Below are 16,808 nucleotides of genomic sequence, written 5' to 3'. Positions count from 1 at the left end.
CAAGACAATGTACCGGCTCACCGATCGGCCGTCGCCATGGCAAAATTACACGAATTGGGCTATGAATTGGTTGAACATCCACCGTACTCCCCAGATCTTGCCGCCAGCGATTTTTTCCTGTTTCCAAACCTAAAAAAATGGGTCGGAGGACGCCGTTTCGCCACAAATGATGAAGTCGTCGCTGAAACTTCGGCCTATTTTGAAGAGCTCGAACAAAAGTACTATTCGGATGGGATACAAAAATTCGAACATCGACTTACTAAATATATCGAGCTAAAAGGGTACTATGTTGGGAAATAAATCAATTTAATTCCAAAAAACTTGTTTTTTCTATCAAAGGCTAGTTTTATATCAATCCACCCTCGTATTTCTGACAGATTTTAACATCAAATAAAAAAAATTAAAAAATATTATATATTTACTACTACCATACTATATTTTTTGGTTAAGAGGCTTGGATCACTAATAAAAGCGGCTAAAAAATATTTTTTATCATTCAGTGACTTGTATCACTATAAATGCTGTTATATACTGTAAGTAAATTCGATTTTTTGCATTTTTGCCACCCTGTAATAATTTGAAGCAACGTGTTATGATGCTAATTGATTCTTAGTTTACCTTCTAAGATAATAATATAAATAATTAATCCGTTTTTAGCTATAAGTGATGAAACTATCAATTTCTTGATCAAATCAGCTGAAGAAGAGCTAATCAAACATCAAAAATTTGCACGCGACTTGGAATTGCTCGACGCAATAAATGAGTTGGAAGTGACAGAAGAAGAGACGATTAAATGCTTGTCGGAGAAGTACAAAGATCTATTAAAGTGTGAGAAGGATATACGAGCTACTGCTCAGAATGATACAGGCTATCTGGAAAGGTTGTATGGTAAGAAAACACTATATTAAAGTAAAGAAATACTCTTTAAAAAACTTTACACTTTTTAAAAAGTGTAAAGAGAAGTTTTCCCATTAGTATTTTTAAACATTTGATAATCGTAATACATATTTGTTCATGTCCAAGCGTGAAAAATTAAGTTATTTTAGATTTATAATAGATGGCGCCCACATTTTTAAAAAATAATTTCAGTTAGAATTTGATTTAGCAGCATAGATTCGAAACAGTCAATAACTCATTCTGAAAAGAGACGAATACGGCTGTATATGGTGATTTAACAACTCTAAACTCGTATTGACATTCAAATATTCTTTTGTGCTTATTTAAATAATACGATTAACAAATTAAAATTGTCTTGAAGGAATGTAACACATATTTTATTTAATAGAATTTTTTATTTGGTTTTCAGGTATGCTAATTGGTCTGTATACGGATTACTACAAATTTAAAGGTTTGAATATCAAGCAAAAAGCTGAACAATTAAAAGCTTTGCTGAAGGATTATGATTACGAAAAAGTTATAGAATTTTTTAGGCCTGGTGAGAAGAACACGTGAAGTTTTTGAAAAATGTTATGGAAATATATTTGTGCAAAGTTATGTGTTTTTTATTTATGAGAATTCTTCAGTTGTTCCAATAAAACAATAACAATATTTTAAGGGGTTTTTGGATATGCATAACTAATCTAAAATATTTAGAGTATTAACTAAAATTTATCCATTCTTTCTTCGCACAAACATAGTAGTTGTAGTATCTAGAAAGAAAGTTGACACTGAAAACGTCGTGGAAGGCACTATATCATTATCACTTAAGCATTAAAACAATCGCTTTTTGTTTGTTTTTTTTTTCACTTAAAATTGCGGCTAAATAAACATTTATACTTTATTACTTACTTACCAGAGTGACTCACACGAGCCTAGTACATGCAATAGGGAACGCAGTTCCACCGTTATTGATTTTTCTTCGAGTGCATTACAAGGACAGAATGATTTTTGAAGGGCCTACCGGGTGTATTGGTTCTGCATCTGTAACTGGATGGTCAAGAGGAAACTTTTTTTAATATTTCTTGATCACTTTCTGACCTATGCCAGTTGCTCTAAGGAAAAAATATTTACTCGTTATTAACATGAAACACACCTTGGACAAAGCCTCTGATGCAGGAGTGGTGATGGTTACGTTTCCTTCCCACAGCAGCCATAAGTTTAAGCCACTGGACCTTTCAGTCTATTCACCTCTTAAAACCTAATACAACCAAGCAGTTGAAGCAGTTGAAGCGTGTTTGATCAAAAACCAGTTACTGAAGCTCTTGGAACGACTTACTCTCGAGCATTTACATCCAGCAATATTACTTCTGGATTTCATAAATCTGGAATCTACACCTTTAATGAAGGGGTGTTTTCAGATGACGATTTCTTAGCTTCCTGTCACTGATCGCTCAACAACCTCTCCCCTTCCAGCTTCCGTAGACACCACATCAGAAGTAGGAACTTCAAGTGAAACAGCCAATTATGTTGCTTCTCCTGCAGTAAGTTTAGGTAATACAAAATTGCCGTCTGTCACTGTTGCAGGACCTTCAGGTGAAGAGCCTAACCACTCCACAGGTCTTTTTGTTTCAGTTGCGGGAACTTCAAGTGACACAAGTCATTCAGTTCCTGTTAGTACATCAGGTGCAATATGCAATACAACTAATTCTACTCACGAAAATAAAGAACCTGAATTTCTATCGACTCCCACAGGAAAAAATGTGTTGAAATATTTATAACCCCGGAACAACCCTAGGGTATAAATAAGGAAAAGGAAAGCTGGTGGAAGAAAACCAGGTAAAACTATGATAGCTACACGCACTCCAGAGAAAAATTCTATAAAAGAAGAAAGAGAAAAAGCACAAACAAGAAAGACAGCGAGAAAGGAAAGGGTGAAAATGGAGGAAAAATAGCAAAGAATTTAACAGGCTCCAACAGTTTTATATAATAAAATTGTAAACAATCTCAAAATCTGCAGTTGTCCTTTGTGTAGTGGTGTACCTACGTGGAAAAATCATCATCATCATCATTGGTGCTACAGCCCTATAAAAGAGCCTCGACCTTCCCAAGTCTATTACGCCAGTCAGTTCTATCCATTGCCAACTGTTGCCAGTTTGCTGCGCCTATTTGTCTACCATCGTCATCTACACCATCCCTCTATCTGAGTTTTGGTCTACCCCTTTTTCTACTTCCCACAGGTTGTGACATAAGGATTCTTCTAGGAGGGTTGTTCTGCTGTGATCTTGCCAGATGTCCTGCCCATCTTAGTCTTCCTATTTTTATAAAGGATACTACGTCTTTACCACCAAATATATGTTTATATCTGTGATATATCTCGTAGTTGTACCTCCTTCTCCAAACACCATTTTCACAGATGCCACCAAATATTCTTCTCAGGATCCTTCGTTCAAATATAAGCAGGAGATTTTCATCTGCCTTGGAAATGGTCTATGCCTCCGACCCATATGTCAACACTGGTTGTATAAGGGTTTTGTATATGGTTATTTTTGTTTTTTGGCTTAAGTTTCTGCTTCTCATATGTCTACTCAGTCCAAAATAGCATTTGTTTGCTAGGATTATTCTTCGCTTGATTTCTTCCGTCATGACGTTCTCCTTGGTGATCAGGGAGCCCAAGTATGTGAATTTGTCCACCACTTCAAAGGTAGAATTATCAACCGTGAATTGGTGGCCGATGTTTCTGGCTCTATTGTTGGGTGTTGATGCCATTATCTTAGTTTTATTTTCATTTACTTGCAGGCCCATATTTTTTGAGGCGTGTGACAAGGTGGTATACATTTCTTCTAGCTTGCGTGTTGTGCGGGCCACTAGATCAACATCATCTGCATATGCCAAAATTTGGGATGATTTATTAAAAATGTTTCCTCTGCTGTCTATTTGGGCATCCCTGACCGCCTTTTCCAAAGCTATGTTGAAAAGGAGACACGCCAGCGCATCTCCCTGTCGCAGCCCAACATGCGTTTCAAATGCCTGTGATTGTTCGCCCTGTATTTGGACTTTGCAAACAACTTTACGCATTGTAGCCTTAACCAATCTTATCAGTTTATCGGGGATGTGAAATTCATCCATGGCTTCATACAATTTATTTCTTAGGACACTATCATAGGCCGATTTAAAATCTACGAAAAGATGGTATGTGTCGATATTAAATTCATTGGTTTTTTCCAGTATTTGCCTTAGCACAATGATCTGGTCTGTTGTTGATCGACCAGGCCTAAAACCACTTTGATATTCTCCAAGAAGCTCCTCTGAATATTCACTCAGGCGACCACATAAAATACTCGAAAATGTTTTGTATGCTGTATTAAGGAGGGTTATTCCCCTATAGTTTCTACATTCTAATTCATCGCCCTTTTTGTGTAGTGGGCAAACGATCCCAATACACCACTCTTCTGGGATTTGTTCCTCATTCCAGGCTCTCAGTATAATTTTATATATATGATTAGTCAGAGTAGCACCTCCACATTCAATAAGTTCCGCGGGTATACCATCACTTCCTGGATATTTATTATTTTTTAGGTGTTTTATTGCATCCCGTACTTCCTGAATTGATGGAGGCTCCAATGGTGTATTGTTGTTTGCTCCTGAGAGTGGTTGATTTGGATCTTCTACTTCGATAGTAAGCAGTTCTTTATAGTGTTCCACCCACCTTTTCAATACTTCTTCTTTTGTATTGAGTATATGCCCCTCCTTATCCTTACATAGTCCGATCCTTGGTTTAAATTCTTTTCTTGCTTTATTTAGATTTTTATAGAATTTTCTTGTTTGATTTTCCTTTTTTAATGCCTCAAGTTCTTCCAATATTCTATTCTCATAAGTTCGCTTTTTTCTCCGATGGATGTACTTCTCTTCTCTTCTGAGATCTTTATATTTTTGTTCTTTTTCTCGGGTTCTTCTTTGCTGCATCAGTTTATATGCATTGTTCTTTCTTCTTGTAATGTCCTCGCACTCAGCATCGAACCACTCATTACGTGGTTGTGGTCTTTGCGACCCTAGAATGTTATTTGCTGCGTCTTTAATGTAATTTTTACACATTTCCCATTGTTCACTAATTGTTAGATTCTCTTTAGTTATGTATTTAGTTTCGATATAGTTTTGAAACCTTTCTACCGTTTGCGGGTTTTTGAGGAGTTCAATATTAAGGCGCCTTGTTTTGGTACTTCTCTCCTTCTTCGCATTTGAGATTCTAGCCCGAATTCTTGTGCCAACTAGAAAATGATCTGAATCAATATTGGCGCCTCGATAGGTGCGGACATCCATAAGGTTGGAGAAGTGTCTAGCATCTATGATCACATGATCAATTTGGTTGTTCGTTAATCCATCAGGCGAGGTCCAAGTCCCCATATGTATTTTTTTGTGTAGAAAACATGTGCTTCCTACGATCATGTTCTTTGAGGCTGCGAAGGTGACTGCTCGGTGTCCATTCGAATTAGTATTATTATGGAGACTATATTTACCAATGTGCGGTAGATATATTTCTTCCCTTCCGATTTTTGCGTTCAGATCACCGATTATTATTTTATTGTCATTTCTGGGACAATTGTCATTTGTTCTTTCTAATTCATCATAGAAATTGTCTTTTTCTTCGTCTTGCTTGTCCTCTGTTGGGGCATGTACATTAATAAGGCTAATATTAAAAAACTTGCCCCTGATCCTTAAGCAGCTCATTCGCGGATTTATCGGCTTAAAATCTATAACCAAGTGCTTGACTTTATTATTGACTATAAAGGCTGTCCCAAATTCATGTCTGGTTCTATGGCAACTATAGTATATATTGTAGTTTGCTTTTTGGATTATGCCATGGCCTGTCCATCGTACTTCTTGTATTGCAGTAATATCAGCATTATATTGTGCTAATATGTCACACAATTTGCGGATGTTTCCAGGTTCGTTAAGTGTGCGAACGTTCCAGGTAAATACATTAAGATCATTATTTCCATTATTCAGGTCCTTATTTCGTTGCATAGGTCGTCGTCGAGATTTCCGTCCGGCATTTTTTACGTGGAAAAATACCAGGGGGAAAAAGGAAATGTTATAAACAAATGAGTAAAACATTTGAGTGATTTAAAAAAAATCTTTATTATATAATTAAAGTACAAAAATAATATCACTTATGTAACAAATATACAAGGGTATACGTTCAAACTCACGCACCATCGAGCCGAGGTCTTTAAAAAATTATACTTTAAAGAATAACAATGTTTTACTAAATAATTTAAGTTTGTACTGAATAGCAATAATGCTAGGGTATAGAAATTAATAAAAGTCTTAAATAGAGAAACTTAGTAAATAATAGGCACTGAGGAAATTATTAAGAAAATAATAATAAGTTTTCTTACACTTAATTTTCGTAGTGCTTGTAAGTGCACTCTGTATCGCGGCATTTACCGCAGATGTCGTACGGGCAAATTATCACGAACGGGTCGATCGGACATTCCCTGAAACAGATAAAATATATTTCACATCGAGAAACATTTCAACCTCCACAAGGAAACAAAGTTCCTGTATTTGGCTGTATACCATATATTAAAAAAATTTTGAATAAAATCCTTTATAAAAAGGTATATAAAAAACCCAGTTGGGCTATGTTGAATTGACAAAACGTTTTCGGAATAAGTATTCCATCATCAGTGTCCTAAAATAGTATTTAACCACTTAATTAAAAAGAACATGAAATAATTTAAGTTTTGACTAAGGTTAATGTAAAATGTGGTTAATACTTACTAGTTAATACATGGATGTAGCCACTAAATATGTGGGTAAAAACCCTTTAAAAATTATTAAATGAAATTTAGTTTACATTATGTCTAATTTACAGTTAAGATGTTAAAGTTACCGTTGGATTGGTAACATGGCGACATATGACTCTACATTAAGTTGCAAGTCCTGAGACGGTATGTCTACGAGGACTTCGTCAAAGCAACTGATTGAAATGACAATCTTGGCAGGTTATGACGGAAGTTATGACAGAGCAGTCAGTGTAACTGTATATGTCTATTTAAGACAGAAGCCAACGTTGTTTAAAATTGTGAAAGTTGAAATAAAATAAAATTATAACAGTATCAACCATCAATGTTATTGTTATAAATTATGTATGTGAAATGAAATTGTGGTGAGAAAATTATGTGATTATATTTCATTTCACATACATAATTTATAACAATAACATTGATGGTTGATACTGTTATAATTTTATTTTATTTCAACTTTCACAATTTTAAACAACGTTGGCTTCTGTCTTAAATAGACATATACAGTTACACTGACTGCTCTGTCATAACTTCCGTCATAACCTGCTAAGATTGTCATTTCAATCAGTTGCTTTGACGAAGTCCTCGTAGACATACCGTCTCAGGACTTGCAACTTAATGTAGAGTCATATGTCGCCATGTTACCAATCCAACGGTAACTTTAACATCTTAACTGTAAATTAGACATAATGTAAACTAAATTTCATTTAATAATTTTTAAAGGGTTTTTACCCACATATTTAGTGGCTACATCCATGTATTAACTAGTAAGTATTAACCACATTTTACATTAACCTTAGTCAAAACTTAAATTATTTCATGTTCTTTTTAATTAAGTGGTTAAATACTATTTTAGGACACTGATGATGGAATACTTATTCCGAAAACGTTTTGTCAATTCAACATAGCCCAACTGGGTTTTTTATATACCTTTTTATAAAGGATTTTATTCAAAAATTTTTTATTTCAAACTGTTATCAATTATATCGTGCATTACCAATTATTGGAACCACAATTTTTATTCAATAGGTATTTATTTCTATACTCCAGAGGCCCGTGAAATATTCCAAGGGAACCTTGAAACAGTCCAGACATTTCCGAAATACTCAAAAAAACTGAATTGATGCAGATCAATTGAATTGCTCCAGGTTGCCCTGAACTCCTCTAAAAATATTTGAATCATTTCAGGAGAGTGAAAAATACTCCAAGATAGCTTTAAGTCCTCCGAATGAAGCATTTCCAAAACATAGATCGGTGAAAAAACAAGTACAAGAAATCGTAAAGCATAACAACAGACGCGAAAGCAGAAAATTCTATAAATGCATAAAAAAAAGCACAGTCATTTAGACCAAAACTAACGATATGCAAAGACAAGGACGGAGAACTACTAACAGAGAAGCAAAAAATTATAATGAGATGGAAACAATATTTCGAAGAAAATCTAAATGCAGACAACGAAAATGATCAGAACGAGACAATATATTATACGGCGGAGCTGCACATCGAAAATCCAAGTTATGAAGAAGTAGTTCAGATAATAAATAAACTAAAAAATAATAAAGCACCAGGAACGGACGGAATTTCGGCAGAATTATTAAAGCATGGAGGATCCGAACTCTGGGAAAGAATCCATTACCTAATAACATTAATATGGACGAAGGAGCAAATGCCAGAGGAATGGACAGTTGGCCTCATACAGCCAATATATAAAAAAGGAGATAAGAGGGAATGCCAGAATTATAGGCCAATTACATTGCTAAATGTAATATACAAAATTCTTTCTGGTATAATCTACAATAGATTATTAGAATGCTCCGAAAATATAATTGGTGATTATCAAAATGGATTCAGACCAAATAGAGCCACTACAGATAACATATTCATACTAAGAACGATACAAGAAAAAGCTTATGAACACGACATAGACCTATATAATATGTATATAGACTTTAAACAAGCTTTTGATAGTGTGAAAAGAGACAAAATGCTGGAAGACCTTTGTAATCTAGGTATACCTAAGAAATACATCAGCCTCATAAAAATGACATTGCAGGGTTCAAAAGCCGCAGTCAGAGTATATGGAGAACTGACTCCCTTGTTTAACATCAACATGGGAGTAAGACAGGGAGATGCCCTATCAACCATGCTATTCAACCTAGTTCTTGAGGCAGTCATCAGAAAAACCAATATAACCGGCCATATAAACACCAAATCAGTACAAATTACTGCATATGCAGACGATGTAGCCATCATTAGTAGGAATAAGCCACGACTAATGGAAGTGTTCAAACAAATTGATCCTGAAGCAAGAAAAAGAGGTCTCAAAATAAACGAAGCAAAAACGAAGTATATGACAGTCAAAAGAATAACTGACAATGAAAATAATATCACAATAGACAACTATACTATCGAACGAGTGGATGCCTTTACATATCTCGGCACAGAAATCAATCAGAATAACTCCGTAAGTAGCGAAATTAATGCACGTATTTCCAGCGGGAATCGTACATACTATGCTAATAAAAGATTGATGACATCGAAATTATTAGACAAAAGAACCAAAATGACTATATACAGAACACTGATTAGACCCGTAGTAACCCATGGATGTGAAACTTGGGTAATGACGAAAAAAGATGAAGCCCAACTCAGGACATTCGAGAGAAAAATACTGAGGAAAGTATATGGCCCGGTACAAGAGGAAGATGGCACATGGAGAATCAGGAGAAACGACGAGGTTAATGAGTTAAATGAAGGTTATGACATTGTAAGATTTGTGAAAAGTCAAAGACTGTCATGGCTGGGACATGTGCAGAGACAAAACGATGCAAAAACAACAAAGAAAATGTTACAATGGAAGCCCATAGGAAGGCGAAAAAAAGGAAGGCCCAGAACGAGATGGTTGGATGACGTGGAAGACGACCTGAAAACAATGAACATAAGACAATGGAGAAGAAGGGCACAAAAGAGATCTGAATGGAAGGACATAGCCAGACAGGCAAAGACCCATCCAGGGTTATGATGCCAAAAGAAGAAGAAGAAGAAGATCGGTAATTAAATACACCAGGCCGTCATCAAAGTCGGTTTCGCTTGGAACGTCAAAGAAAAATCGTAAAATACTTAAGTTTTTTTCTGAAATTCCCACAAACCCTTGAAGCTATTTAGAACAGTTAAGAAAAGTCCAGCCTAGACTCAAGTCCCAAAGACACTACTTCAGATTCCCCTCCAGAGTCCTTCTTGAAGACTCTGGAGGCACTTGAAACATTTAAGGACAGATTTGAATTACTCCAGGTTGCAGTAGCTGCCATGGATTCATACACAGTTCTTGAAATATTCCAGGATAAAACTTACAACACTCTAAATTACCTTGAAGTTTACCAAAAATCCATGACACGTGCTATTCCAGTAATCAAACAGTCTAAGCTGTCTTGAAATCCTCCAGATGTGCCTGCAATACTACAGGACACTCTCAATCTTTTACTGGTATATTTGAAGAACCCAGAAGCACTTGAAACTATCCAGAATATCGTAAAAACAGTCGAAATTGTCGTGTACAGTTCAAAAGTACTCCCAATAACTCAGAAACATTCCAGAGCAGTTATAAAACATTTCCGGACAGTTACGAAACACTCCAGTTTGCTCTAAATTACTCCAAAAGTCATTGAAGTAATAAAGGATAGCCCGAAGTCCTCCAGAAGTTTTTGACTATATCACTACAAAGCAGTCCTGGCATCAGTGTTCCCAAACCTACCGATAAATCGGTAGATCTACCGATTTCGACGTTTTTCTACCGATCTAAATTCTACCGACTTTTATATTCAGATAGAAATTTTTACTTATTCTTAAATTTGAGAAGAAATATGTAAGAGACAAAACAATTTTTCTTGCGATACCTGTAATTTGCATTGAGCATTTTTGTGTATTCACGAAACCGTGTGAAAACATTCCAAAATTTATTCTTAAATGATACCTAAGCGGTACTTTACAAATTACATGATGTCATAAAAGCTAATAATACAATAAATGAATCCAAATCCATTGTGATCCCGACCGCTTGGTTCTGGGAATTTGTCAAGTTAGGAGACTTAAAACCGGAACAACGCATAGTTAATCTAAGCTTCCGAGTGCACCTCACGAAAAAAATCGGTAGTCTGTTTGTTGTATAATATTTCCTTGTAAAAGGGTTTTATACTCGAGTTTTCGGTTCTCGGATAAGTATTCGATTCCTAGTCACAATGTTCTCGTTTTATGTTCAGTATCTCGGTTCTCATTTTTTTATTTTATTAGATTTAAATGAATAAACATATTTTATTTTTTCTTAAATAAACGAATTGCAAAACATTATGAAATTTAAACAAAATATTATATTTTGAAGGATCTACCGATTTTACTCCACAATCTACCGATTTTTTAAAAAAATTCTACAAATTTTATTTTTTTACGTTTGGGAACACTGCCTGGCATATTTTAGATACTCCTGAAGCCCCCATAAATAATTAAAGCTTTCCAGCATATCTCAGAAATACTAGAAACGGTCCTGAACTATTCCAGAGAACTCAGACCAGATTTTAAGACACAGTCCACAATGATTGCAAAAGCCATTGACACAATCCGGGAGACTACTTAGACACTTCAAGTTGCCTTGAATTCTACAAAGTTTTTTAAAACTTTCGAGTACAGATATAAAATACTCCAGGATACACATAAATTCTCCATGTATGTATGTAACAATAGAAGACCATTCTGAAACATTCCAGGATTTCCTGCAGCTCACAGAGCCCTTTAAGATACTCTAGGTCAGTGCTGAAATACTTGTCTAGTTCTTTGAAAACACCTGAAACATTCCAGAATAGTCCAGGATGATCTCACAATGTTCAGAGACATCTGAAAGATTCCTGATTACCTTTAAGTCCTCGATCATTCGTTTTCACATCCAAGTAGATGACAGCTTCACACAATTCGATCATTGTTGTATATATTTTTAATTTCTACATTTCTGAATACATTCGATTCAGTGACAGACAAAAATGATTTTGATTCTTTATTGTCTATAATTTATACATCAAAGACGCCTGAAAAGACTATAAACATTATTTATTATACTATACCTTTTCACACGATCCAAAGGAGATACATATTCTGGAATACCCTTGGAAGGTGACTCTTTTTCCGGAACAACAATGGAAAACGTCAAATCATTAGGATCGCCAGAACTCAAATCATCTGCGCTTTCAGCCTTCCCATCAATACAATTTACAACGATCTCCCCTTGGTGTTGCTCTTCGATATCCATATTGCACTCACCACCGCTTCTGTCAAGCATCGTTTCAGATATTAAGACAGTGCTAAGTGCGGGACTGGATGGTTGACTATTAGGTGCTATTATAGTGGTGCTAATATCAGGAATGGGACAGGTAGTGTTAAAAGTAACTGAAACTTTGCTCACATCTAGTGGCGCTACGGAGATTTGAGATTTGTTCGGTGTTGACGTTAACGGCGGCGTGGATACTCCGTTCTTCTTAATCGGTGTTTTAGGTCTAAAAAATATTTAAAAACCATATCTAGTGATTATAACGGTGATATGAACGACGATATATGCAGGGATAAAAGTAAGTCGGTTTTGAATTAAGAATATTATGCTGATGATACCTTAAAAATATTGAATCTATTAGGTGCAATGAGCAGAAATATAGATAATTGGGAACACTAAAATGACAGATAATAACGACTATATGCTGAAATAAAAGTCAAAATTGAAAAAGAATGTGCCAACTTCATAAAAATGGAAAAGGTTTTTTTTTTTATTAAGATAAAAGTGATGAGAAGACAATTCTTTTGAGATGTGGACATTGAGAAAGGTTCTGAAGATCTCTTGAGTTATTATCTTCTTATTATAGCCATGAAAAAAGAGTATGTTGTACAAGAAGATGTACAGATGTACTACTTTACTCATTGAATGGCCACAATGTACTCTACACATAATTTTAATTATTTTTTGTCACTGCTGTGACTGTTACCATCTTGACTACAACACTGTACAACTACCTTAACCTAAATATTTATAAAAACAATACTGTACCTTGAAGATACTAAACTAACCTCTTATCGATCTCTTCCTTCCTCTTGGTTAACTCTTTAACATACATGGAAAATGTCTGGTGAGAGTTATGCAACTTCCTTTTTGCGTCTGCCAATGCTGCCAACAACCGCTTCACTTCTTGGTCGTATTTCCTCCTCTCCGTCGTTGCTTCGTTTATTTTCTTGATGATGGGAGTGAGAACTACATATTTTTCCTCAATCTGCAATCTTTGGGCCAGGTGTGTATTTACAGGGTGTCCAAAAACAACACAAGTGTTGTTTAGGATATTATTTTTGGGATGAGTGAAGGGTGGATAGTATTATATTGTGGAGGTTATCATTAAATTTCATCATTAACAAATTCAAGAGCAAAATAGTCTAACATAATTTTACAAATCATTCATTATCTAAAAAAATTGATCTGGAAATTCGTTTTGAGGAATGCATTTGACTATTGTGATTTGTGGTTTTTAACACTCTTTTAACTGGAGAATATGCAATGCTGATAGGTCTTGATCTTGATAAAAGAAGCAATCCTCACTTACTGACCAATGGTTTCAGGTGGATGAGTTGATAAGTGATATAGCACTATTTTGCCTTGGAGTTGAGGAATCAGCCCCAAATGTGGATAAATCAAATGAATGGCAATGAATGGCAAATGAATAGGAAACCACTATACTCTGTCCACTCCACAATCAGAGTCCAAGATAGAATCTAGTGTCAATAGAACTATTCAAAGGCTCTGTAAACAAATGTGAACAAAATGAAGGTAATAAAAACAATTTGATTGCATAAAATGTGATAAAAAGAATCTCAAAACTATGACAAATAAAGAATGTTCAGCACCTGCAAAAAACATTAAAAAACAAACATTGTGTTTCATATTATTTCAGGCATTATAGCAAATAAACTGGAGATACACATGCCTCTTACTAGCACAACAGCATACCAGTACCTAGCAAGCCCCAGCTACTGTCCCCAAACTGGCAAGTGTGTATGTTAATTAGCATGCTAGCTAATCGCAAAGAATTTGATTTTTCTTGCTAGTAGCATGCTGTGAGACACAAGGCGCATGTGTGGGGAGTGTCACTGGCATGTCTGAATTATTTTATTTTTAAACTTAATGATTTAAAAAATGTTTTGTTGGGGTGATGTAAAAACCATCAAAATATAGCTATAAATAGAGAATTGGATTGTTTTGAAATTTCAAATCATCTCTGTATAAAAATAAAATAGCCCATGACAATGCTTACACAAAAATTCAAGAGTTATTTCCAATTTAGTACTTGCTGGGATCGCATCTCGCATATGGGTATTTTTTTGAATATTGCTCTTCATTTTTCCAAACAGTTCATCAAATTTATCAGGAAGCATTCTTAAATGGTTTCTGTAACCTTCTACATCTTCCAGTCTCATCTCTCTAAGTAAACAAGCACTTGCTCCAAGATTTTCTCGCCAACTAATCCAATTTCTCACCCAAATGTTTCTTTTTTTTTGAGTTCAGCTTGGGATTCATTTCTAACAATATCCATGGTCATCAGCAATATTTGCTCGTTTAATTCATTCTGAATGCCTTCCATGGATCACCATTTTTTTTGAAACTCAAAAAACTTAATTACAAAACAAGTACTTTAGTTTCAGATGAAAACCATTTGATTGATTACTAGCACTGGCATGTGTAAAAATCTACCCTGCTTTTTTACCTTGCCAGTACAGGCAAGCAAACTACTGACATGCCAATTACTAGCAAATGTGTATTGTGCTAAGCCAGCAACTGGCATGCCAGCTACTTTCCCAATTTACTGGCATGTGTGTACCTGGCTATATATAAAAAATTTAATACCTAGGTATATTAAAAAAAGTATAAAGAGCATCAATAAACAATAATTTTACGTCCTACATCTAAATAAACTTTAGTTACATTTGTTATTTCATATTGTATATATTTAGTAAATACTTTATTGAATTTCCAAATCAATTCAATTGAAAAAAAAACACCAGAAAAATAAAATAAAACAAACAAATACCTTCCATTATGTTCCTTCTGCATTTGCTTCAAAATGAGATGTAAATTCCCAGCATCCTGCTGCACACTAAAAGGTTTATTCACTACTGGTGGTTTTGGAGAATTGATTACTTTAGTCTTTACATTTTTCCTTGGACTGTTGCCCTCTTCAGTCCCTTTAACCGAAACCCGTCTCATTTTTGGCTTCTTTTGAGCCATTTTTAACCTTTGCAGAAGTTTCTGATATTCTAATTGTTTTTCTTTGGTAAGTAATTTGACAGAAGACTTTTCTAGTATCACAGATTCATTCATTTTGGGTTGAGTCTTGGATTTTGGTGTAGTTATCTCAACAGTTTGATTTTTAGGGGGAGCCACTTGTTTAGTAACAGCCTGAACCTCCTCAATCTTTGCTCTTTGTTCTTTTAAGAAATTTTCCACTGTACTTTCTATTTCTTTGCCTACTTGATATCCATTTACAGGAAGCTCTGTAGTTTTTGCATTAATAATGGTCCTAGTATTTTGTTCATCTTCTGATTCTGTATCGCTACCAATATTTATAATAATCGGTTTGATTTGGTGTTGTCTTAATGGCACAGGTTTTTTTGCTTGTATAATAAACGGTTTTATAACAGGTTGATTCAACTTTACCTTTTCTACTTCAGGTTCTTCATTACTTTTGGACTCAGCAAATTTAGGCATTTTCTTTGACATAGATGCTAGCAATATTGCCCTTAAAACATCTTCGTCTTCTTCATCAGGAGATGTGGGTTGTAAATTTGGTTTATCTGTACATGGCTGATTAATATTCCCATTTTCTTGTATGCTATTCTCCTTGTTGGTTTCCAAGTTGTCAGTATTTGGTGATTCCTGATTTTTCTGCAATTCCTCATATTTCTTCTTTTTCCTATGCTCAAACTTATTTAATACAGCGGTTCTTAATGCTTCTAAACGTAACTGAGTCAATTCAATATCAGTTTGTTCTAAAGCATTCTCAGAATCTACAATCGGATCATCTGCTTTGTTCTCAATGTCAGACTTAATAATATCACATTGTTGTTCGACGACACCATCGTCATTTAGTTTTGTCATGGCCAATAATCTATTTTTCAAACAATTCACTTGATTTCCTTCAGTCCTAACTGTGGAATCAACTGATGGTGACTCAACCCTGATAGCAGCTTTAAGTTGTTTCCTGACAAGACGACAATTTATAGACTCATCATCAGAGCTGGATTCTATACGTTTAAGTACTTTTTTCAACTTTCTGCTCTTGTGAACTTTTTCAATGTACTTTTTCTTTCTCCTATGGTGACCATGATGCTTCATTTTCCGACCCCTTTTCATTATTTTCCCAACTCTCCTTTGATACTCATCTTCCTCGAACTCGCTGAGACTGCTCAAACATATCACAGACATTTGTTCTTTAGAAGGATGAGACTTACCAGATTCATTTAATGGAAACGAGATCGAGTTGTCTGAAATCTCCTCATAATCATCATCAACGATTTCCCCTTCTTCCTTATCTTTTTCTATAGGCGATGACATTTTATCGGAAGTTGCGACTAACAAACACAAAATTCTCTGAAGCAATAAATATAAATTAAGGTATTTAACAATTTAAAAATACAATCTCACCCACTTCCATGTAAAAACAAGATGATAAAGGGATAAGAATGAAGTGTGATGTGAATGTCAATTGTCAATATAAATGTCACTTTACTAGTTACTAAACGGTGACTGGAGTTCAACAGGAACAAAGATTTAGGCTATGTTCAAATTTGTGAAGTTATATAAATTTTATATTATTATTATATACTTTTTATTTTTATCTTTTAGAAAATTTTTCCTTGTGGATTGTTATTTATTTAAATTGTGCAATATTCTTTATTTAATTTATCAAAATCTTTAATAAGAAAAACCACATTTAATTAAAAATTATTTTATTTAACGTTTATTTTCCACTAAAATTGTGGTTAATTGACATTAAAGATAGTAAATAATATTAAAATGTCACAAGAAAATAAGTTCCGAGCAACAGA

General features: G+C 34.7%; 2 protein-coding genes across 2 annotated transcripts in view; one reads left to right on the top strand and one right to left on the bottom strand.

Annotated features, from left to right (window-relative positions):
• LOC140448380 (BBSome complex member BBS7-like) overlaps positions 1–1,485 on the top strand; it is a 52,506-nt gene extending 51,021 nt beyond the window's left edge. The window contains exons 13-14 of the mRNA XM_072541467.1: positions 658–888; positions 1,307–1,485. Coding sequence (XP_072397568.1) covers positions 658–888; positions 1,307–1,452 — 377 coding nt within the window. The 3' untranslated portion in view covers positions 1,453–1,485. The remainder of the gene's footprint in view (positions 1–657; positions 889–1,306) is intronic.
• A 4,511-nt stretch (positions 1,486–5,996) lies between these two features.
• LOC140447473 (uncharacterized) lies at positions 5,997–16,458 on the bottom strand. The gene is made up of 4 exons (XM_072540138.1): positions 14,792–16,458; positions 12,786–12,992; positions 11,795–12,223; positions 5,997–6,374 (listed from the first exon to the last, which is right to left on the bottom strand). Exons 1-4 carry the CDS (start codon positions 16,312–16,314, stop codon positions 6,278–6,280), a joined length of 2,256 nt encoding a protein of 751 aa, XP_072396239.1. The 5' UTR covers positions 16,315–16,458; the 3' UTR covers positions 5,997–6,277.
• Positions 16,459–16,808: the final 350 nt, after the last annotated feature.

This window comes from Diabrotica undecimpunctata, chromosome 8, assembly GCF_040954645.1.
Source record: "Diabrotica undecimpunctata isolate CICGRU chromosome 8, icDiaUnde3, whole genome shotgun sequence".
NCBI classification, from domain to species: domain Eukaryota; kingdom Metazoa; phylum Arthropoda; class Insecta; order Coleoptera; family Chrysomelidae; genus Diabrotica; species Diabrotica undecimpunctata.
This window is presented reverse-complemented; position numbering and strand designations above follow the sequence as displayed.